The sequence below is a fragment of the Ceratotherium simum genome, chromosome X (genome assembly GCF_057802395.1).
Source record: "Ceratotherium simum simum isolate JZ-2026a chromosome X, ASM5780239v1, whole genome shotgun sequence".
Taxonomy (NCBI): domain Eukaryota; kingdom Metazoa; phylum Chordata; class Mammalia; order Perissodactyla; family Rhinocerotidae; genus Ceratotherium; species Ceratotherium simum.
Genome location: NC_141940.1, coordinates 52161861 through 52185422, shown reverse-complemented (window position 1 = coordinate 52185422; position 23562 = coordinate 52161861). Strand labels below are relative to the sequence as shown.

General features: G+C 34.9%; 1 protein-coding gene across 2 annotated transcripts in view; it reads left to right on the top strand.

The window, feature by feature from the left end:
* LOC106802872 (protocadherin-11 X-linked-like) overlaps positions 1 to 23252 on the top strand; it is a 395975-nt gene extending 372723 nt beyond the window's left edge. For both annotated transcript variants that reach the window (XM_014792355.2, XM_087427294.1), the window contains one exon: positions 22319 to 23252. In XM_014792355.2, coding sequence (XP_014647841.2) covers positions 22319 to 22965 — 647 coding nt within the window. In that variant the 3' untranslated portion in view covers positions 22966 to 23252. The remainder of the gene's footprint in view (positions 1 to 22318) is intronic.
* The last annotated feature ends 310 nt before the right edge of the window (positions 23253 to 23562 follow it).

The following is a 23562-nucleotide window of genomic DNA, read 5'->3' as shown; positions in this document are numbered from 1 at the left end:
CACTCCTATTTAACATAGTACTGGAAGTCCTAGCCAGAGCAATCAGGCAAGAGAAAGAAATAAAAGGGATCCAAATTGGAAAGGAAGAAGTGAAACTGTCACTATTTGCAGATGACATGATTTTATATATAGAAAACCCCAAAGAATCCACCAGAAAACTTTTAGAAGTAATAAACGAATATGGTAAAGTTGCAGGATACAAAATCAACATACAAAAATCAGTTGCATTTCTGTACACTAACAACGAAGTAGCAGAAAGAGAAATTAAGAATACCATCCCATTTACAATTGCAACAAAAAGAATAAAATACCTAGGAATAAACTTAACCAAAGAGGTGAAAGATCTGTACACCGAAAACTATAAAACATTTCTGAAAGAAATTGAAGAAGACACAAAGAAATGGAAAGATATTCCGTGCTCTTGGATTGGAAGAATTAACATAGTTAAGATGTCCATACTTCCTAAAGCCATCTATAGATTCAATGCAATCCCTATCAAAGTTCCAACAACATTTTTCACAGAAATAGAACAAAGAATCCTAAAATTTATATGGAACAGCAGAAGACCCCGAATAGCTAAAGGAATCCTGAGAAAAAAGAACAAAGCTGGAGGTATCACACTCCCTGATTTCAAAATATACTACAAAGCTGTAGTAACCAAAACAGCATGGTACTGGCACAAAAACAGACACACAGATCAATGGAATAGAATCAAAAGCCCAGAAATAAACCCACACATCTATGGACAGCTAATCTTTGACAAAGGACCCAAGAACATACAATGGGGAAAAGAAAGTCTCTTCAACAAAGGGTGTTGGGAAAACTGGATAGCCATATGCAAAAAAATGAAAGTAGACCCTTACCTTACACCATACACAAAAATTAACTCCAAATGGATTAAAGACTTGAATGTAAGACCTGAAACTGTGAAACTTCTAGAAGAAAACATAGGCAGTACGCTCTTCGACATCAGTCTTAGCAACATCTTCTCAAACACCACGTCTGACCGGGCAAGAGAAACAATAGAAAAAATAAACAAATGGGACTACGTGAAACTAAAAACCTTCTGCACAGCAAAGGAAACCATCAACAAAACGAAAAGACAACCTAACAATTGGGAGAAGATATTTGCAAACCATACTTCTGATAAGGGCTTAATCTCCAAAATATATAAAGAACTCATGCATCTTACCAACAAAAAAACTACCAACCCAATTAAAAAATGGGCAAAGGACCTGAACAGACATTTCTCCAAAGAAGATATACAGATGGCCAACAGACACATGAAAAGATGTTCAAAATCACTATCAGGGAAATGCAAATCAAAACTACAATGAGATATCACCTGACTATAATTAACAAGACAGGAAACAACATGTGTTGGAGAGGATGTGGAGAGAAGGGAACTCTCATACACTGCTGGTGGGAGTGCAAACTGGTGCAGCCACTATGGAAAACAGTATGGAGATTCCTCAAAAAATCAACGATAGAACTACCATATGATCCAGCTATTCCACTGTTGGGTATTTATCCAAAGAACTTGAAAACACCAATTTGCAAAGGTACACGCACCCCTGTGTTCATTGCAGCCTTATTCACAATAGCCAAGACTTGGAAGCAACCTAAGTGCCCATCAAGGGACGAATGGATAAAGAAGATGTGGTATATATACACAATGGAATACTGCTCAGCCATAAGAAACGATGAAATCCAGCCATTTGTGACATCATGGATGGACATTGAGGGTATAATGCAAAGTGAAATAAGTCAGAGGGAGAAGGTCAAATACCGTATGATTTCCTTCATTAAGTAGTAGATAATAACAACAATAAACAAACACATAGGGACAGAGATTGGATTGGTGGTTACCAGAGGGGAATGGGGGAGGGAGGAGGGTGAAAGGGATAATTCGGTACATGTGTGTGGTGATGGGTTCTAATTAGTATTTTGGTGGTGAACATGATGTAATCTATGCAGAAATAGATGTACAATGATGTACACCTGAAATTTTTACAATGTTATAAACCAATGTTACTGCAATAAACAAAAAATTAAAAAAAAAATCTAACAATACATAAAAAGTGAGATATGTATTAGGGAATGAATTATATCCCAGGAATTCATGGTTTGTTTAACATTCAGAAATATATCTGTGTAATTCACCCAGTAAAACAGTAAACATAGGACCTTACCTTGTGGTGGTAAGAGTAAAAGCAGTGTTGTGGACCTGGATTCTTCATAACTATTTTGAAACTAAAGTTTTTTTGCTGTAGTGAGTAAATGCAGGTCCATCCTTAGAGCCTACATACAACTCTGTCACTAGGAAACCTAATGAGTTAACAAGAGAATAAAAATATGAGGTTAATCCTTTCTCCCTTTCTTAGTAAAAGCAAGTACATGTGTACGTACTGAATTGCACTTAAGTTATGTATGTAGGTATGTACAATAAAATCCATATTTGGGAAGGAGGATACATGTTAATAGTGAGGAAAAACAATTTCAGGAAAAATTGTATTGAAATAAGTATTCTGCTTAATTCAGGGAATATTTCCTTATGTTCTATCTTAATCTGCCAGCCTACATGCAATTCACTTGTTTCATCTGTTTCTATGTCTATATAACAGGGATCGTTTTTGGTTCATTTCCCTCAATTGAGACAGAGTACTGCCTCTGGAACTTTCTCTTCACTGAAGGTCCCAATTAACTGAACAAAAGACTATTCACACTAGTTCATTGCAAATCTCCCTACCTATTTCTCTCCTTTCCTTCCCTTAATTCTATCATCCCCAGTCCTCCATAGATGTGCATTCTCTCCACCATGCCCACTACAATCACACCCTCTCTATCTTTACAAACACACACACACACACACACTCACACACACACACAAGATCTTTTACTTTGTTAATGCAACCCCTATCTTATTTACCATCTGCTTCTTAAATGGATTAAATTGGCTATCATTCATAAATTACATACAGATCTTTGGATCCAATACATTTTAAGAAATCTCATTTTTTTCCTCCCTCTCATCAGCCATTTTGTAAATAATACATGATTGGTCTGTTACATTATGACAGCTTATCCATATCATTAATTAAAACTTTAGTTTGCTGTAAAGAAAGAGTATTGTTTAAATGAAGACTATACTCCATAATTCTCTGTATGTTTTTGTGACATATACACTTGCCTTTGAAATCTTGTACAGAGTAATTCAAATACAACTTGTCTGCAGTGTAAACTTCAAAGTTATGATTCATTAGACTAAATTTGATTCATTGCTTGTCCATATTACATCTGTACAAACGTTCTAATGCCTCCTCATTACAAAACTTCAGATAGCATATTGAATATATAATATGCTTAATACATTTGGAACACCAATTGCCGTTTCTAAAATATCAATTTGAAGGAAAAATCTGCATGTGACATTTATAATACAGTTATGATATTTGCATTAATAAAAGCAAGCAATTAGGTTTATCTCTTGACCAATTAAAATGTACTTACATTACTAGTATAAAATTATATAAAGTGTTATTTTTTCTAAATACGGAAATCAATACAAGCACAACTAGAAAAACAAGTACCAGGCATTCTCTGTTTCCAAAAAAAAAAAGCAACATTTTTTTTCTCTCTTGCTAAAAGTCAATCAACATGTTGACACCAGGAACATAATGAGTTTCCAGGAACTAATTAAAATACAAAATATTGAATAAATGCTCACATACATAATGTTTGGCTAAGATAAATCAAAATTCATTGAATATTGCATTCAAATAATATGTAATACTTAATCCCAAATAGTTAATTTTTATACACCTATATTATGGAAAATAGTTCACAAACACTGTAACAGGAATAAGGATGTCACTAGAGAAAATTTTCATGACTTCTCTCGCATTTGGACAAATTTATTCTAAGTTACTTTAGAAAAAATGTTTTCACATTTGTTACATTATATACTTTGACATTTCCAAATCCTAGCCCAGAATAACCTAGAGGTGATCCCAGCAGTGGGACTACCTGGTGCCCCTGCTGTTATCTTTACTTTTATTAGCGCCCTATTCAGGGAGCATCAGAAGAGGAAGAAATCCTTTCTCCTTCCCAGACTACGGTTATCGATGATGAGAGTGATAGATCACACTTTCTCTGTTGTATATATTTTCAGTATAAAAGTCAATTTTATATAAATGAAATTATTTAAATGGAGTGTTCAAGGTAATTTAGGTATCTGATTTTTCTTTCTACGTACATCTTTTATCAATGTTTCTTAGTATTACATATGATAGACTTAGTATTTGTTTTTTAATAAGCATGAAATAGTACGTTTTCATGATCTTTGAATATATTTTTGTCTTGTACTTGCTATTCTTTGTCAAAGCCAAAGATACTGATACTATAGATTGTGTTCAAAGGCATATTTATTTTTATTTATTTGTTTATTTTTTGTGTGTGTGTAAGGAAGATCAGCCCTGAGCTAACATCCGATGCCAATCCTCCTCTTTTTTTGTTGAGGAAGATTGGCCCTGGGCTAACATCCATGCCCGTCTTCCTCTACTTTATACGGGATGTCGCCACAGCATGGCTTGACAAGCGGTGCGTTGGTGCGCACCCCGGATCAGAACCCGCAAACCTTGGGCCGGGAAAGCTGAGCGCACGCACTTAACCACTGTGCCACCTGCCGGCCCCTTGAAAGGCATATTTAAATGGTATGCTTTTAAAATTATCAATTACATTTTAAAATATCAATTAATTATTATATATCCCTTTATTCATTAACATTAACTCTTGCTTTTGCCAAATACAGTTCTTGAATAAGTAACTGATAGTAAATTTATAAACAAATATTTTCCCAAAAGAATTACTAAAATGTCATGAATGATTTTATGTTAATAGTCAATATGTTAACACTCAATACATGTTATTGAGTTTCTGAAATAACATGTATTTACACGTTTATCTGGAATAGCCTTTGCTAATAAATAAACTGAACAGTATTTATTATTAGTGATTCAGGATTCTAAAACAACTCATTATTTTAAGAACCCAACATGCTTGCAAGAAACTCCCAGAATTTATAAAAAGGAAGTTTATAATGGTAGATTATTAATTTTTAAATGGAGAGAACAATTTCTAGTTCTTGTAAGATATATTCAAAAGAGCAGAATGTGTTAACACCAAAGTGTGAAAATTTTGCCAAACTAGTTCTTGCACAAGGCAGCTGTGTCCCAGTTTTCCCAGTCTGATTAAGCACAGGCTTCCTGCTTTGTAGAGCAGCAATAGTTATTACTAAGCCCACTTCATTACCACAAATAGGCCAAGATTACTGGAAGAATGGCATTGGCTACATTTATTGGTCATTAGTAATTCTGTATGTTTTTCATGGTCACTGTGGCTATAGACCAAGAGGCACTTTCTCTACCTCCCAAAAGGAGAATCTATAAGTCTGATAGATTCTCTACTAAACTAAAAAAAGTTAAAAGTCATACCAAAGGCAATCATCTTGCTCTGTTTTGGACGTCAATAAATGCTAAGTTCAGGCTATAAATCGAATTTCCGAAGGATAATTAAAAAATGTCCCCCCACTCCCTGGGGAAAAAAAGAAGAAAATGTTTTCCTTTCCAATTTCAAAAGTCAAATACAAATAATGCCTTTTGTAGTAATCTTCACATAACAACACTCCTAGCATGATAATATGTTGTACCAAATTGTCATTGTCTCTTCTTCAAGGATGTGTGTACTATTTCAATAATACGTTAAAATATGAAAGGACAAAGTAATTACAAGTTTGGTATTTATGTGCATTCTGTTTTAGTTTTGGATAGATTTGCATGTTTAAAAAATATTTTACAGTCCCATGATACAGGTCAATATGGCAGAGAATTTTGAAATGAAAGATATCACAACTCATTTTATTAAAGCATATCAATTCATATTAACAAATGTTTTAATTCTTTCAAAGTATTTCAGAGAGATATGAAACAAAATTTATTTAGTAATATTATCCATGGTATTATTTTTGGTTGCTGAGGTAATTCAGGGTTTTTTTTTTCTTATACCAGTCCTGAATTGCTGGGGCAATTTTATCAATTACTACTTTTAAAGGGGAAAGAAAGACATTTTTAGTGGATATCGTTAACTTAACCAGTGAAAGGTTGTTGTCACCATCATTTTGCTGAGGTCTCAATAACCTGATATTATAGAAAGTGCTACACTTGTTGATTAATCAGAAATGCTATAACAAACGAAAATTGCTTCCTCATGTTTGATTATTGTTAATATCATGAGCTATGTGTTCATGTATGTGTAGTGTTTTGAAATATGAAAAATATCTGTGTAATTATGGGCAGTTTGTTTCACTGTGTGAGAATTTTGCTTCTTTCATCATTTTATTCTAAATGCAATCCTAGATTGTTAATATTAAGACTTTTCTTAGTTTAAAACCTGCTCTTTGTTAAGTTAGGCAATTTACTTAATTTAGACTTTAGTTTATATAGGAATAAAACTCTGGGGAGTCTAAAAATTGAAACCAAAACATGATTATGGAACCATGGATTGATTAAAGGTTGGTGTAGAATAAACATAATGTATTAACATAAAGTATAGCTATGTTTGTAGCTATGATGTAGCCAATTCGAATGATATTTTCATAGTAAGCCTTCCAATCCCACCAAATTCCAGATGTTTGCCTATCCGTGTGGGTCCCAAATTACTATCTTGGTGATGATCACTTCACACAGTTTGTTCCCAAGAAGTCCCAGTGGATATTGGAGAGATGTCAGGTGAAAATAAGACCACTCATCCTACATCTGTTTCTAGTGTATACTTTTGCTGCTCTGGCTAGTTTACTTACATGAATAGATTGAAGCTATCAATTTGCAACAGATTATCTTCAATAATGTTAGTGGAACTTTGAGTTACACAGAACTCCACAAAGTTAAAAGCTAAACTGAATGTTTCAAATACTTTTACTATGCATTGGGATCACGCTCAACCAAACTCTGAACTGTCAACCTGTTAGGCAAGTCGTATATTTCTGTTATTGGGAAGACCAAATGATGAACTATTAACGGCAGTGAAATTTTTCCCTGAAATGAATGTATCAGTTACAACCTGATATTCCCTTAAAACATAACATTTAAAATCTTCAGTGTTACAATTGAGAAGCTACTGAAAGAGCAAGAGAAAGAGAGATCAAAGCAAATTTACAACAATATCTCATTCTCTTTCATGAGAGTTCAGCTTTAAACACTAATCAAATGATCTGTATAAGACCTCTATCATGTGAAATTTGCTATCAGAGATTAACAGATGCATTAAATGGAACAGTTTAACTGGAGATTTCTGTATAATGATTATTCAATTCAACTTTGGGATAGCACTAAGGAAAATGTCTATAAAATATGCATTTGCCCTCAAATTGATAAAGGTTAGAGAATGATAGGGAGCATCACCAGAGCACATTTAATCACATCTATGAACTTGATATCTGAATTTTGAAAGCATGGATTTGCTCCTCTAGTTCTTGAAACACGTATTATGTATCAGCCAATTAAATAAATATGAGTTAATAGATAGTTCTCAAAAGCAATTTAAAGGTCAAGTAAGTGTAAGCATTTAGAATGAAGGAAAAGATTGTCCAAATGAATTTGTTTAACCTCATAAGAGCACATTTTCTCTCTGAGACAGGACAGATGAATTACACTCTAACAGTGATCTTCATTTCATTGTGCTAAAAATAGATTTTAATACACTCATTTTTTCTCACTCGTTCTCAACAACTGCAGGTGGTAACTGTTATCTTGTAAGTGATTTCCAAAGAGAGATATTGGGGGAGTCTTCTCTGCAATATATTCTTTGTGGATAGGTATTTTTATTACCCTGTTGTATATTCCATTTTCCCAGTAAATTCAATTGATGTGCATATTGGCAGAGTTCTTGGCCATCATTTAAATCATAACTTTAGTTCAAGTTGCCTTTTCAACATGGTAAAATGACCAACTATCTAACTACATCATATTTTCCCTATAGAAGACTATTGTGATATCCACAGAGTATTTTGGTGCTGTGCAAGTATAATATATTGTCCTAAGAAGAATATACATTTCTTCAAAGTTAGATGTTATTAATGAGTTACAGAAGCCCTCAGAGAATGTTGTTTTAAGTGTAATTAGTTTGAACACAAATTCACAATGCGTGCTATTTTGAATTTGCACTTCGTTAATCTGTACTTCTCTCATACTATCTCTTTGGGAAATAGTTTGTTAAACTCATTAAACGGTGTCGATAATCTTAAAGGAGACGGTATAGTCCACTGAAGAAAATATGCTTAAAAGAATATTTTAGCAGCATTCATTCAAATAAAAACTGTTAGAATGTTAATTCTACTTCTCTTTTTTGTACACTTATTTAATATTGATTCACTAGTAGTTGGCGGATTTTTATGTACCTAGATATACAACAGTGGAGTTTATTATAATCTTGTTTTAATTAAAACTAGGATTTTCACCAAGGTATTCTGAATTACTGAGATTAAAAACATTTAGCTGAAGATGTGATTTTTTATAAATTGAACACACACACACACACATACACAAATATTGGGAATAATTTCCTGGCCACCAAGCTGGGTATATGAATTACATTTAGTAATTCTGGATATATGATTTCATCTTGTAGCTCATGAATAGTTTATTTTTAAATTCACAAATGTTATTAACTATAGTATACCCATTAATTAAAAGGCAAAAAGAGATTTTTAGGATAAATACTATCAATAAGTTTCTGGTTATTTATTATCAAAACTTTGCTATGAAATTGACAGAGGCTCTATTCAATTAGTGCTTATGTAGTCTTTTATTCATCATAAATCAGAGTTGAGTGAGGAAATGCAAAAGAAATTTTTGATTCTTGTCAAGGCGAATTTTCAAGAGAAGCTCTAGAGATGTACTGAATTACCTATATTTTATAGTAAAATATCGTTTGAACAATATCATTACATTGTTCCACCACATTATTTGAAAACATTTTATGTGAAGCACATCTGCCCATCTAAAAGATTATGTGTCAGTACTAATGCTTAACTAGAGACAGAGTGATATCAAGTGAACTTAGAAGGTGGATAGTTCTTAACAAATTAGACTTCTAAAACTTGGCAAACACTTAAATGTTGTAGAAATAGATTTTCTGAAAAGATATGAATGGCAATATGAATAACTGCCATTAAGAAACTAGAGGACAGTAGTGCTGGGAAAACTGTATACCCACATGCAGAAGAATGAAGTTGCACCCTTACTATACACCATATACAAAAATGAACTCAAAATGGATCAATGACTTAAATATAAGAGCTAAACTTGTAAAAATCTTAGAAGAAAACATATGGGAAAAACTTCATGACATTGAATTTGGCAAGATTTCTTGGCTATGACACCAAAAGCAAAAGCACTAAAAGAAAAAAATAGATAAGTTGGACTGCATCAAAATTAAGAACTTTTGTACGTGAAAGGACACTATCAAAAGAGTGAAAAGACAACTCACAGAATAGGAGAAAATATTTGCAAGTCATATATCTAATAAGGGACTGATATCCAGAATATAGAAAGAATTCTAACAACACAACATACACCAAAAATCATTAAAAGAATTACAATATTACCAAAAACATCCCCAAACAACCCAATAAAAAAATGGGCAAATAACTTGAATAGACATTTCTCCAAAGGCAAACTACTCATTAGGGGATTGCTAATCAAAAGCACAATGAGATACCACTTCAAACCCATCAGGATGGCTATTATCAAAAAAACAAATGTAAGAAAGAATGTGGAGAAATTGGAACCCTTATGCATTGCTGGTGGGAATGTAAAATGGAGCAGCTGCTTTAGAAAATGGTATGGTGATTCTGCAAAAAATTAAACATAGAATTACCATATGACCCAGCAATTTCATCTCTGGGTATATACCCTGAACAAGTGAAAACAGGGACTCAAATAGATATTTGTACACTCAGGTTCACAGCAGCATTATTTAAATTATATATATGTGACAATAACAGCACAAAGGAGGTGGATAGGAGCACAGCTGAATTGGAGTAACAAAACAACACCAGGTGGTAGCTAAAAATCCAAAGGAACAAACGAACAAACAAAGAAAACCAACAATGGCAAATAGGAAGGTTAATAAAACAAAATTTATAATTAGGTACTTGCTTTCTCATTTTGCTCTCAGCTTCATTATAACAAATTATACACAAAGAAATAATTTTAACAATGTGCTGTTGAGTTTGTAACATACATAGATGCTATATGTATATATATTTGTTGTTAATGCTGTTGAGTTGATTCTGACTCTTAGTGACCCTGTGTACAGCCAAGTGAAACCCTACCCGGTCTTTTGCACCATTGTCTCATCTTCTGGTGCTATATCAGACAATGCTCCACTGCTATTCAAAGGATTTTCATGGCCAGTTATTTTGGAAGTGGGTGGCCATGTCCTTCTTCCTAGTTTGTCTCAGTTTAGAAGCTTCACTGAAACCTGTCCACCATTGGTGATCCTGCTGGCATTTGAAATACCAGTGGCATAGCTTTCAGCATCATGACAACACATGGCCACCACAATATGACAACCAACAGATGGGTGGTGTGGTTCCCTGACTCAGATACAAACATGGGCCATGGCGGTGAGACTGATGAATCTTAACCACTAGACCACCAAATATATAGATAGAGAAGAGTGAATACAGGTATATAGGAGTAATATTTCCATATCTTTCACTGGAATTAACTTATAATAACTCTGAAGTAATTCTGATAAGTTAAGATCACAAGCCCTGGAGACCAATAAGAGAATGAGATAAACACACGTGTGTATGCGTGTATATGTATACATATTTATGAACAATATTATATACATTATATATTATATATGCATATACATTGAAAAAATCATTAAAAGAACTATAATATTACACTAGAAAGTATTTACCTAAGGTAAAAGAAGCTGTAAAGGAGAAATAGGGGAACAGAAAAAGACATGAAACACATAGAAAACAAAAAGTAAAATGGTAGCTATAAATCTACTATATCAATAACAACATTAAAAATGAATGGATTAACAGAGGAGATTTCATCATCATGGTGACATGAGAGGATCCCTTTGTCTCTCCCCTTCAATCTACACCAAGTAAAACATACATAACCCAACAAAGGCTACATTGTCCAATACACCAGTATGCCAAAGATACACACATTGGTACATACATAGGTAGATGGAGTGGAGCACACAGAGCACATGGAGTGGAGCACAGGGGAATAATATAGATGGTGCCCAGGACCCTGGACCCCTAGCAGCAGCAGCTGAGCCAGCTGCCCCCAGCCCCAGAGAATCCAGAGGGCAGCATCAGAGGTGAGCATGCAACTCTGGCTGGCCAGCTGTGGCAGCACCTGAAGGCATTGGAAGTAGAGCAGCAGCAGATGTGGAGCTTCATGATCCCAAGCCCCCAGCTGTGACTCAGAGCCTGGTAGCAGCAGCAGTGGCATACATAGGACTCTGACATCCCAATCACAGTGGTGCCTGTGGCCACAAGGTAACAAGCAACAGCAGAGGTAGGGTCCTGTGAACCTGGGTCCCGCCTCACTCTTCCCCTCTCCCCACCGTGGTGGCAGAGCTTCTGACCCAGGTGATCCCAGATGCAGTGGAGGCGTCAACCATCCCTGTACCCCCAGTGGTGAAGCCAGCAACCCCATGACATCAGCAACAGCAAGGCATTAGTGACCCCCAGAGGCACAGACAATGATGAGGAGAGTACCTGTGGTGCCTCAAATAGAGGCAGTGGAGGGTGGAATATGCAGATCCTCAAAGATAACCAGAGGCAGCTCAGGTAAGAGAAACCAAAAACTAGTGCTGTAGCACCAACTACTGAAAAACAAAAGAAAGGCTTCTACTCTCCAAACAGTTGAAAAGTTTGAATCAAAACAAATGAAGCTATGGGCCGGCCCCATGACCTAGTGGTTAAGTTCAGTGCACTCTGCTTCAACAGCCTGGGTTCGCAGGTTTGGATCTTGGGAGCGGACCTACACTACTTGTCAGCTGTGCTGTGGCAGCGACTCACATACAAATTGGAGGAAGATTGGCACAGATGTTAGCTCAGGGCAAATCTTCCTCAAGCAAAAAGCAGAAGATTGGCAACAGATGTTAGTTAAGAGCAAACCTTCTTCAGCAAAAACCAAAACCAAAAAAAATAACAAACAAAGCTATACCTAAATAAGAAAAGTGTTTGCTACTACAAAAGCACTGGCAGAGGAATAATTCAGCAAGCACCAAAAAAAGCCATGGTAACATGGCATCACAAAAAGAAAATAACAGTTCTTCAAAAACCAAACATAAAATCATGGAAGACTGTAATCTAACTGATAAAGAATTCAAAATAGCTGTCATGAAGAAAATTCAATGAGCCACAAGAAAACTCAGAGAGGCAGTTCAATGGACTCAGAAATAAAATCAATGAACAGAAGGAATACTTTACCAAAGGGATTGAAACTCCAAAATAGAACCAAACAGAAATTTTGGAGCTGAAGAACTCAATAAACAAGATGAAGAATGCATTAGACAGAATTGGAAATAGAACAGATCATATGGAAGAGAGAATTAGTGAGCTCATATATAAAAACCTAGAAATCATGCAGGTTGAAGAGGAGAGAGAACAAAGATTTTCTAAAAAAATGTAGAAATTCTACAAGAATTATCCAACTCCATTAGAAAGGGCAACATAAGGATAATGGGTATTCCAGAAGAAGAGAGAGAGAAGGGAACAGACAACTTATTTAAAGAAATAATAGCTGAGAACTTCCCAAACCTGGAGCAGGAACTGGATATACAAATCCATGAAGCTAATAGAACACCCAATTATCTCACCACAAAAAGAACTTCCCCAAGACGTGATAATGAAACTGTCAAAAGTCAATGACAAAGAAAGAATATTAAAGTCAGCCAGGGAGAAATAAAAAAACAAACCAATAACACTCAAGGGAATCCCCATTAGGTCATCAACAGATTTCTCAACAGAAACTCTACAAGCCAGGAGCAAGTGGAATGATATATTCAAAATATTGAAAGATAAAAGCTGTCAGCCAAGAATGCTCCATCCAACAAAGTTATCTTTCAGATACAAAGGAGAAATAATGGCTTTCCCAGACAAACAAAAGCTTAAGGAGTTCATCACTACTAGACCTGCTTTACAAGAAATGTTGAAGGGAGCTCTTCTACCCAAAATGAAAAGGGAAAGGCATTCAAAGCTTTGAGCAAGGTGATAAATAGAGAGAATCAGAAAATTGCAGCTCTATATAAGAATAGGTTAGTAAACACTTCATTATAACTTAAAAGTAAAAGGGAAAGGAAGCATTAACAATAACTATAATCAATTCAATTTGGTAACAAACTCATAATATAAAAAGGGACAATTTGTGACAACAAAAACATAGAAGTAGAAGAAGAAAAGGACCAAACTTGCATAGGCAAATGAAAATAAGATGTTATCAGCAGAAAAAGGACTATCTTATCTGTAAGACCTTTTATACAAACCTCATGATAACCACAAAACAAAAATTCACAGCAAAAATGAATGGATTAACAATCCAAACAAGGCAGAAATTGTCAGGCTGAATAAAAAAATAAAATCCAAATGTATTCCTACAGAATCCAGGCCTTAGATTCAAAGACATAAATAGATTGACTACAAAATAGTGGAAGAAATTATATCATACAAACAGAAACCATGATAAAGCTAGAGTGACTACACTAATATCAGACTTAAAAAATATTGCTAGAATTTTCCTTTTTTGTGTTGCCCTTGTCTGGTTTTGGTATCAGGATAATGTTGGCCTCATAGAATGAGTGGGAAGCATCCCATCTTCTTGAAATTTTCAGAAGAGTTTGAGAAGGATAGGTATTAAATCTTCTTTTAATGTTTGGTAGAATTCTCCAGAGAAGCCATATGGCCCTGAGCTTCTGATTTTGGGGAGATTTTTGATTACTGTTTCAATCTCTTTACTTGTGAGTGGTCTATTCAGATTCTCTATTTCTTCTTGATTCAGTTTTGGGAGGTTGTATGATTCTAAGAATTTATCCATTTCTTCTAGGTTATCCAATTTTTTGGTATATAGTTTTTCATAGTATTCTCATAATCCTTTGTATTTCTGCCGGTATCCATTGCAATTTCTCCTATTTCATTTTCAATTTTATTTATTTGGGTCTTCTCTCTTTTTTTCTTAGTGAGTCTGGCTAAGGGTTTGTCAATTTTGTTTATCTTCTCAAAGAACCAGCTCTTTATTTCATTGATCCTTTCAATTGATTTTTAGTCTCTATTTCATTTACTTCTGCTCTAATTTTTATTATTTCCCTCTTTCTGCTGACTTTGGCCTTCACTTGTTCTTCTTTTTCTAGTTCTGTTAGGTGTAGTTTACCATTACTTATTTGAGATTTTTCTTGTTTGTTGAGGTGGGTCTGTATTGCTATGAATTTGCCTCTTAGTACTGCTTTTGCTCCATCTTATATGAGTTGGTATGTTGTGATTTAATTTTCATTTGTCTTCAGGTATTTTTTGATTTCTCCTTTGATTTCTTCTTTGACCCAATGGTTGTTCAGTAGCATGTTGTTTAGTCTCCACATATTTGTGACTTTCCCAGCTTTTTTCTTGTAGTTGATTTCTAATTTCATAACATTGTGGTCAGAAAAGATGCTTGATAGGCTTTCTATATTCTTTAATTTATTGAGGCTTACTTTGTTTCTCAACATATGGTCTATCTTTGAGAATGTTCCATGTGCACTTGAGAAGAATGTGTATTCTACAGTTTTTGAATAGAATGCTCTCTTTATATCTATTAAGTCCATCTAGTCTAGTGCTTCATTTAAGGCCACTGTTTCCTTCTTGACTTTCTGTCTGGATGATCTATCCATTGATGTAAGTCGGCATTGAGGTCCCCTGCTATTATTGTGTTGTTGTCAATTTCTCCCTTTAGGACTGTTGGTTCTCCTGTGTTAGGTGCATATATATTCATAAATGTTATGTCCTCTTGGTGGAATGTCCTTTTTATCATTATATGCTGCCCCTCTTTTTCTCTCATTGTCTTTTTAAACTTGAAGTCTGCTTTGTCTGATATAAGTATGGCAGGTCCTGCTTTCTTTTGTTTGCCATTAGCTTGGAGTATCATCTTCCATATTTTCACTCTGAGCCTGTGTTTGTCTTTAGAGCTAAGATGTGTTTCCTGGAGGCAGCATATTGTTGGATCTTGGTTTTTAATCCATCCAGCTACTCTGTGTTTTTTGATTGGAGAATTTAATACATTTACATTTAGAGTGATTATTGATATATGAGAGCTTAATACTGCCATTTTATCTCTTGTTTTCTGGTTGATTTATGTTTCCATTGTTTCTCTTGCTTTGTCTTTCTGACTACCATTTCATTTTGGTGGTTTTCTGAGGGGGTTTTCCCAGTTTTCTCAATTTTTCTGAATTGTGGCTCTACTCTGATTTTTTGTTTAGTGGTTAAGATGAGGTTTGTATAACAGATCTCATAGATGAGATAGTACATTTTCTGATAACCTCTTATCTCCATTAGCCTAGGCAGGTTCCATCCCTTTACTCTCTCCATTCAAAGTAATTATTGTCACAAATTTTTCTTCTCTGTGTTGTGAGTGTGTGACTAAATTGAAGTGTTTATAGTTATTTTTGGTACTTTCCTTCCCTTTATATTTTATGTTATAATTAACTGTTTGCTAACCTGTTCTGATAGAGAGCTGTAATCTTCTGATTTTGTCTGTCTATTTATCACCTTGCTGAAAGCTTTATAAACCTTTGCCTTTTTGTTTCAGATGGCAGGGCTCCTTTCATTATTTCCTGTAAGGCAGGTCTGGTGTCGATGAACTCCCTCAGCTTTTGTTTATCTGGGAAAGCTTTTATTTCTCCATCAAATTTGAAGGATAATTTCACTGGATAGAGTATTCTTGACTGAAAGTTTTTGTCTTTCTGTATTTTGAATATATCATCCCATTCTCTCCTAGCCTGCAAAGTTTCTGCTGAGAAATCTGCTGAAAGCTTGACAGGGGTTCCTTTGTAGGTTATTTTCTTCTGCCTTGCTGCTCCTAATATTTTTTCTTTGTCATTGACTTTTTTTTTACATAATTTTATTTATTTATTTATTTTCCCCCCAAAGCCCCAGCAGGTAGTTGCATGTCATAGCTGCACATCCCTCCAGCTGCTGCATGTGGGACGTGGCCCCAGCATGGCTGGAGAAGCAGCACATCAGTGCATCCCTGGGATCCGAACCTGGGCCGCCAGCAGTGGAGCGTGCACACCCAACCCCTAAGCCACGGGGCTGGCCCATGTCACTGACTTTTGACAGTTTTAAAAACTACAGGCCAATATCACTGATGACAATAGATGCAAAAATCCTCAACAAAATATTAGCAAACCAAATACAGCAATATGTTAAAAAGATCATACGCTGTGATCCAGTGGGATTTATACCAGGGATGCAGGGATGGTTCAACATCCACAAATCAATCAATGTGATACACCACATTAACAAAATGTGGAATAAAAATCACAGGATGATCTCAACAGATGCAGAGAAAGCATTTGATGAGATCCAACGTCCATTTATGAAAAAAATTCTCAATAAAAAGTGTATAGAAGGAAAGTACCTCAACATAATAAAGGCCATGTATGACAAACCCACAGCCAACATCATACTCAATGGTGAAAAACTGAAAGACATCCCCTCTGAGAACAGGAACAAACAAGGGTGCCCACTTTCACCACTCTTATTCAACATAATACTGGAGGTCTTGACCAGAGAAATTAGGCAAGAAAAAGGAATAAAAGACATCCCAATGGAAAGGAAGAAGTAAAACTCTGGCTGTTTGTGGATGACATGATTATATACATAGAAAATCCTAAAGAATCCACCAGAAAACAATTAGAAATAATCAACTACAGCAAAGTTGCAGGATATAAAATGAACTTACAAAAATCAGTTGCATTTCTATACATCAATAATGAACTAGGAGAAAGAGAAGTCAAGAATACAATCTTATTTAAAATTGCAACAAAAAGAATAAGATACCCAGGAATAAATTTAACCAAGGAGGTGAAAGACCTATACATTGAAAACTATAAGATATTATTGAAACAAATCCTAGAAGACATAAAGAAATGGAAAGATATTCCCAGCTCATGGACTGGAAGAATAAAAATAGTTAAAATGTCCATATTTCCTATAGCAATCTAGAGATTCAATGCAAACCAAATCAGGATCCTAATGACATTCTTCATGGAAATAGAACAAAGAATCCTAAAATTTATATGGAACAGCAAAAGACCCTGAATAGCCAAAGTAATCCTGAGAAAAAAGAACAAAGCTGGAGGCATCACAATCTCTGACTGCAAAATATACTACAAAGCTATAGTAATCAAAACAGCATGGTACTGGCAGAAAAACAGACACAGAGATCAATGGAACAGAATTGAAATCCCAGAAATAAACCCACACATCTATGGACAGCTAATCTTCAACAAAGGAGCCAAGAACATATAATGGAGAAAGGAAAGTCTCTTCAATAAATTGTGTTGGGAAAACTAGACAGACACATGCAAAAGAATGAAAGTAGACCATTATCTGACACCATACATGAAAATTAACTCAAAATGGATTAAAGACTTGAATGTAAGACCTAGTACCATAAAACTTCTCGAAGAAAACATACTCAGTACACTCTTTGACATTGGTCTCAGCATCTTTTCAAATACCATGTCTACTTAGGCAAGGGAAACAAAATTAAATATAAACAAATGGGACTACATCAGACTAAAAAGCTTCTGTAAGGCAAAGGAAACCATGCACAAAATGAAAAGATAACCCACTAACTGGGAGAAAATATTTGCAAATCATACATCCAACGAGGGATTAATTCCCAAAATATGTGATGAACACATACAACTCAAGAACAACAAAGCAAACAACCTCATCATAAAATGGGAAGAGGATCTGAACAGCCATTTTTCCAAAGAAGATGTACAGATGGCCAACAGGCACATGAAAAGATGTTCAACATCACTAATTTTTAGGGAAATGAAAATCAAAACTGCAATGAGATATCACCTTACACCCGTCAGAATTACTATAATTAACAAGACAAAAAATAACAAGCGTTGGAGAGGATATGGAGAAAACGGAACACTCATACACTGTTGGTGGGAATGCAAACTGGTGCAGCCACTACAGAAAACAGTATAGAGATTTCTCAAAAATTAAAAATAAAAATACTGCACAATCCGTCTATCCCACTACTAGGTCAGAACATGTAATCAACGATACAAAGAGATTTATGCACCCCTATGTTCATTACAGCATTATTCACAATAACCAAGACACGGAAGCAACCGAAGTGCCCATCAACTGATGAATGGTTAAAGAAGATGTGGTATATATGTACAATACAATACTACTCAGCCATAAAAAAGACAAAATTGTTCCATTTGTGACAACATGGAAAGACCTTGACGGTATTATGTTAAGAGAAATAAGCCAGAAGGAGAAAGACAAACAGTGCATGATTTTACTTATTTGTGGAAGATGAACAAACACATGGATAAGGAGAAGAGATTAGTGGTTTCCAGTTGGGAATGCAAAAGGGGTAAAGGGGTACATATATATGGTGATAGATAAAAACTAGACCATTGTGGGGTGGGCAAGATGCTATCTATACAGAAACTGATATATAATAATGTACACCTGAAACTCCACAATGTTATAAACCAATATGATCTCAATAAAATAATTTTAAAAAATGTTACTAGAGATAAAGAGCGACATTTTATCATGATAAAAAGACAAAATAATCAGGAAGACATAACAATTATAAACATATATGTATCTAACAACAGTGTCCCCAAAATCATGAAGCAAAAACTGACAGAAATGAAGGGAGAAATAGACAATTCAACAATAACACCTAAAGATTTCCATACTCCACTTTCTATAATAGGGAGAACAACTAGAGAAGAGACCAACAAAGAAATAAAAGACATGAGCAGTACTATAAACCAACTAGACCTAACAGAAATCTGTAGAACACTGCATCCAACAAGAGAAGAATACACATTCTCCTCAAGTGCACATGCTGCTTTCTACAGGATAGACTATATGCTAGACTATAAAACAAGCCTAAATATGTTGAAAGAATTGTACTCATACAGAGTATATTCTCTGACAACAATGTAATGAAATTATAAATAAATGACAGAAAGGAATTTGGAAAACTAACAAGTAAGGGGAAATTAAACAACACACTCCTATATAATCAGTTGGTTAAAGAAGAAACCAAGAGAGAAATTAGAAAATACTTTCATGGTGAAATACTCAATGTTGTCTTCTAAGATCAGGAAAAAGACATAGGATGTCTGCTTTCACCACTTCTATTAAACTTTATACTGGAGGTTTTAGCCAAGGCAATCAGACAGGAAAAAGATATAAAAGGCATCCAGATTGCAAAGAAAGAGGTAAAACTTTCTATATGCAGATGATATGATCTTGAATATAGAAAATTCTAAGAAATCCACTAAAAACCTATTAAAACTAATAATCAATCTCAACAGTGTTCTAGGTTATAAGAGCAATATATAAAAATCAAGTATATTTCTATACTCTAGCAGTAAATATACCTAAAAAAAAATTAAGAAAACAATCCCATTTACAATAGGACAAAATGGAATAAAATACTTAGAAACAAATTTAACAAAAGAAACATAAGGTTTGTACTCTGAAAATTCTGAAATACTGTTGAAAGAAATTAAGGATCCAAGTAAGTGGAAAGACATCCCATGTTCAAAGATCAGAAGATTTAAAATTGTTAAAGTGCAATACTTCACAAATTGATCTTCAGATTCAACATAGTCCCTATCAAAATCCCAGCTGAATTTTTGCAGAAAGTGAGTAGAGGAGTTGGAATTTTCATGCATTGTTGGTGGTAATGTAAAATACTGCAGCCAATTTGGAAAATGTTTGACAGTTCCTCAAAAGTTAAACATAGAGTTGCCATATCACCCAGCAACTCCAATTCTGTGTATATTCCTGAGAAAAACGAATAACTGTATCTACACAAAAACTTTTACACAAATGTTCATAACAGCATTTTCTTATGATAGCCAAAAAGTGGAAACACCCCAAATGTCCATCAACTTATGAATGGATGAGTAAAATGTAGTATATCCATACAAATTATAATCTTGGCCAATAAAAAAAAAAATTGAAGTACTGATACATACTACAGCATTGATGAAACTTAAAAGCATTATACTGGGCCAGCCCCATGGCTTAGCGGTTAATTGCGCGCGCTCCGCTGCTGGCGGCCCGGGTTCGGATCCCGGGCGTGCACCGATGCACTGCTTCTCTGGCCATGCTGAGGCTGCGTCCCACATACAGCAACTAGAAGGATATGCAGCTATGACATACAGCTATCCACTGGGGCTTTGGGGAAAAAAAGGAGGAGGATGGGCAATAGATGTTAGCTCAGAGCCGGTCTTCCTCAGCACAAAGAGGAGGATTAGCATGGATGTTAGCTCAGGGCTGATCTTCCTCACAAAAAAAAAAAGGAAAAAAAAACATTATACTAAATGTTACAAAAGACTCCATTTAAAAGATTCCATTTATATTACATGTCTAGAACAGACAAATCTATAAAAGAATAAAGTAGATTAATAGTTGCTTAGGGCTGTGGGGTTTGGGAGGAAATAGGCAGTGACTGCTAATAGATACTGGGTTTCTTTTTGGGATGATAAGGATGTCCCAAAGTTGATTGTATGATGATTGCACAACTCTGTGAATATACTAAAAACTATTGAATTGTGCACTTTAAATGGGTGTATTTTACGGTATATGAATTATATCTCAATAAAGCTATTAAAAAGGTCTATAAATCATATCTCTTTTCAGTGAAAAATGGCTTTGTATCAATTTCCTTGTCATAAATAGGCAAATAACTCAATGTTTAAATTATGATGTATTCTTTTGTTGTAAAAAGGCTGCCAGATGAGTTGCTTTTCTGATGACCAGGAAATTAAAATTTGTTTTAAAGTATAGTTATATGTGTGTTCATATATTTCCATACATGCTTTCATGACTTAATATCACTCCAAACACATAAAACTCTACCTTCCTATTTCTCAAATATAATTGTGCAAAAATATAGTATATTTTAAATGTTAATCTCATAGGGCATTTTTTAAGTATCCTCTAAATGTAGAAAAGTAAATGGTTATCTAATGGAGAAAATTAGTCTTAATGGAGTCAGTTCTTATATGTCCTATTCTTTGGTTTTAGATGTGATGGAATAATGACCTGGACTCTATATCCTCTTGAGGATTTATAGGATCATGAATTCCTATTTTTAATTTTTAAGATTGTTATGTCGTCTTTGAGAATTGACCTTTATATCATGATTGTATCCTTTATATGGCTAAAAACATTTCTTGCTCTAAAGTCAACTTTTATATTGCTATAGCTACTCTATTTTGCTAGTCTTTGTATGGTGTACTTATTGATATTTGATACCTATTGGCATTTGTAAACTTTATAGAAATCTTATAAAGTAGTTTTAGAAAATATTATAGTTTAAAGCTAAGTACTTTGGATCTATAGTTTATTATGTTACTAAACTCTGATTTGTCATTATTTCAGAAAATGAAGAATACAGAAATAAGTTATCTTTGAGATAATTACAGCTATATTTCATTCTTGAAACTAAAAGGCATATCTTAAAGTTCAACAAACTATGTTTCAAAATTAACCTAATTTATTCTTAGATTTATTCTCAAATTAATTAATTAGATTCTTAACCAAATGGTTAGCTATAATTGGTTAGTTCATCATATGTTTCTAGGACTGGTTTTCCCATTCATTTTGCTCGTGTCCTCTCCTTGTGTTAGTTAGGAGCCATATTTCAACTGACTTGTGTGTATAGATGAATGACCATAGTTTCCATTTATAGTCACAAACTCAATAAAACATATCTACATTTGGAATACTAGGCCAAAGTATCTTAATTTATAAAAATGAGACCCCACCCACCCACTTCTGGTTATGTTTCTCTAGGAATTATTTCTTGACCAATCAAGTACCAAATGTGCAAATATTGGAAGTCTCTGATGTATTTATATATAGATTACTAACTTTTCTTGTAACAATATGATTTATTTCAAGTAGCTAATAGAAGTATGTCTTTTAAATATAAATTTTATCATTTGTTTCCCACCCTAACAGCTGCAGAAATAACTGTTCAACCAACTGTGGAAGAGGCCTCTGACAACTGCACTCAAGAATGTCTCATCTTGGGCCATTCTGATGCCTGCTGGATGCCAGCTTCTCTGACCCATTCCAGCCCTTCACAGGCACAGGCCTCTGCTCTCTGCCACAGCCCACCCCTGACACAGGCCTCTGCTCGCCGCCTCAGCCCTCCGGTGACACAGACCATTGCTCTCTGCCACAATCCTCCGGTGACCCAGGCTATCGCACTGTGCCACAGCCCTCCACCAGCACAGGCCTCTGCTCTCCACCACAGTCCGCCTGCAGCACAGGCTACTGCTCTTCGCCACAGCCCTCCACCAGCACAGGCCTCAGTCCTCCGCTACAGCCCTCCTCTGCCACAGGCTGCTGCCCTCTATCGCAGCCCTGCACAGCCACCAATGGGTTTGCAGCAAGGTTGGGGGCAAGGTGCTGGACCTGAGGGACTGCTTTCTCTTGATCAAGGAGTGCAAGGCAGTACAAGATCCCAGTTTTACACCATGTCTGAAAGACTTCATCCTAGTGACGATTCAATTAAAGTCATTCCCTTGACAACTTTCACTCCAGGCCAACAAGCCAAATCCTCTCGAGGTGATTCCCCTATTATGGAAGAACATCCTTTATAAAGCTAAACAGCTAATTCACATTTTCCAACAGGATGTATATAATCAAAGTTTAAGATCCAGTTTCAATGAATATTCCAAATTGTTAGGTTTGTAAATAGCTATGTAAATAGAAACAGATACCAGAATAAAGTCTAGAGCTAGACCCTTAGTCAAAAGTTAAAAATAAATTTACAATTTGTTTAATTCAGAATGTAAATTAAAAAATAAAAGAAATGAAAAAAATTCACACCCCTTTGTACAGAAAGGCTTATCATGACAGATATTAATGTGTACTGTATATTATTTCTGATGCATTGTAATTTTTTTCATTTACTTTTACCAACATGTGCAATATTACTGATTTTTCCATTCTGATTTTTGTGGACCCAGTATGTAGCAAATGGAGAACTAGCAAATAACTGATTTTCCAAGAGTACCTTTAGTTTATCTAAACTCTTGTTCAGATAACATTAGAAAGTATAAATATGGTAGCATTTTTGTCTTTTTGTTTGATATTTGTCTCCAGTTTTTTGTTACTAGTGTTTCTACAAAAATGCACAGTAGGGAGTATAAATATCTCTTATACATTTTTTCTATCTGTTTTTTATGTTTTCTACT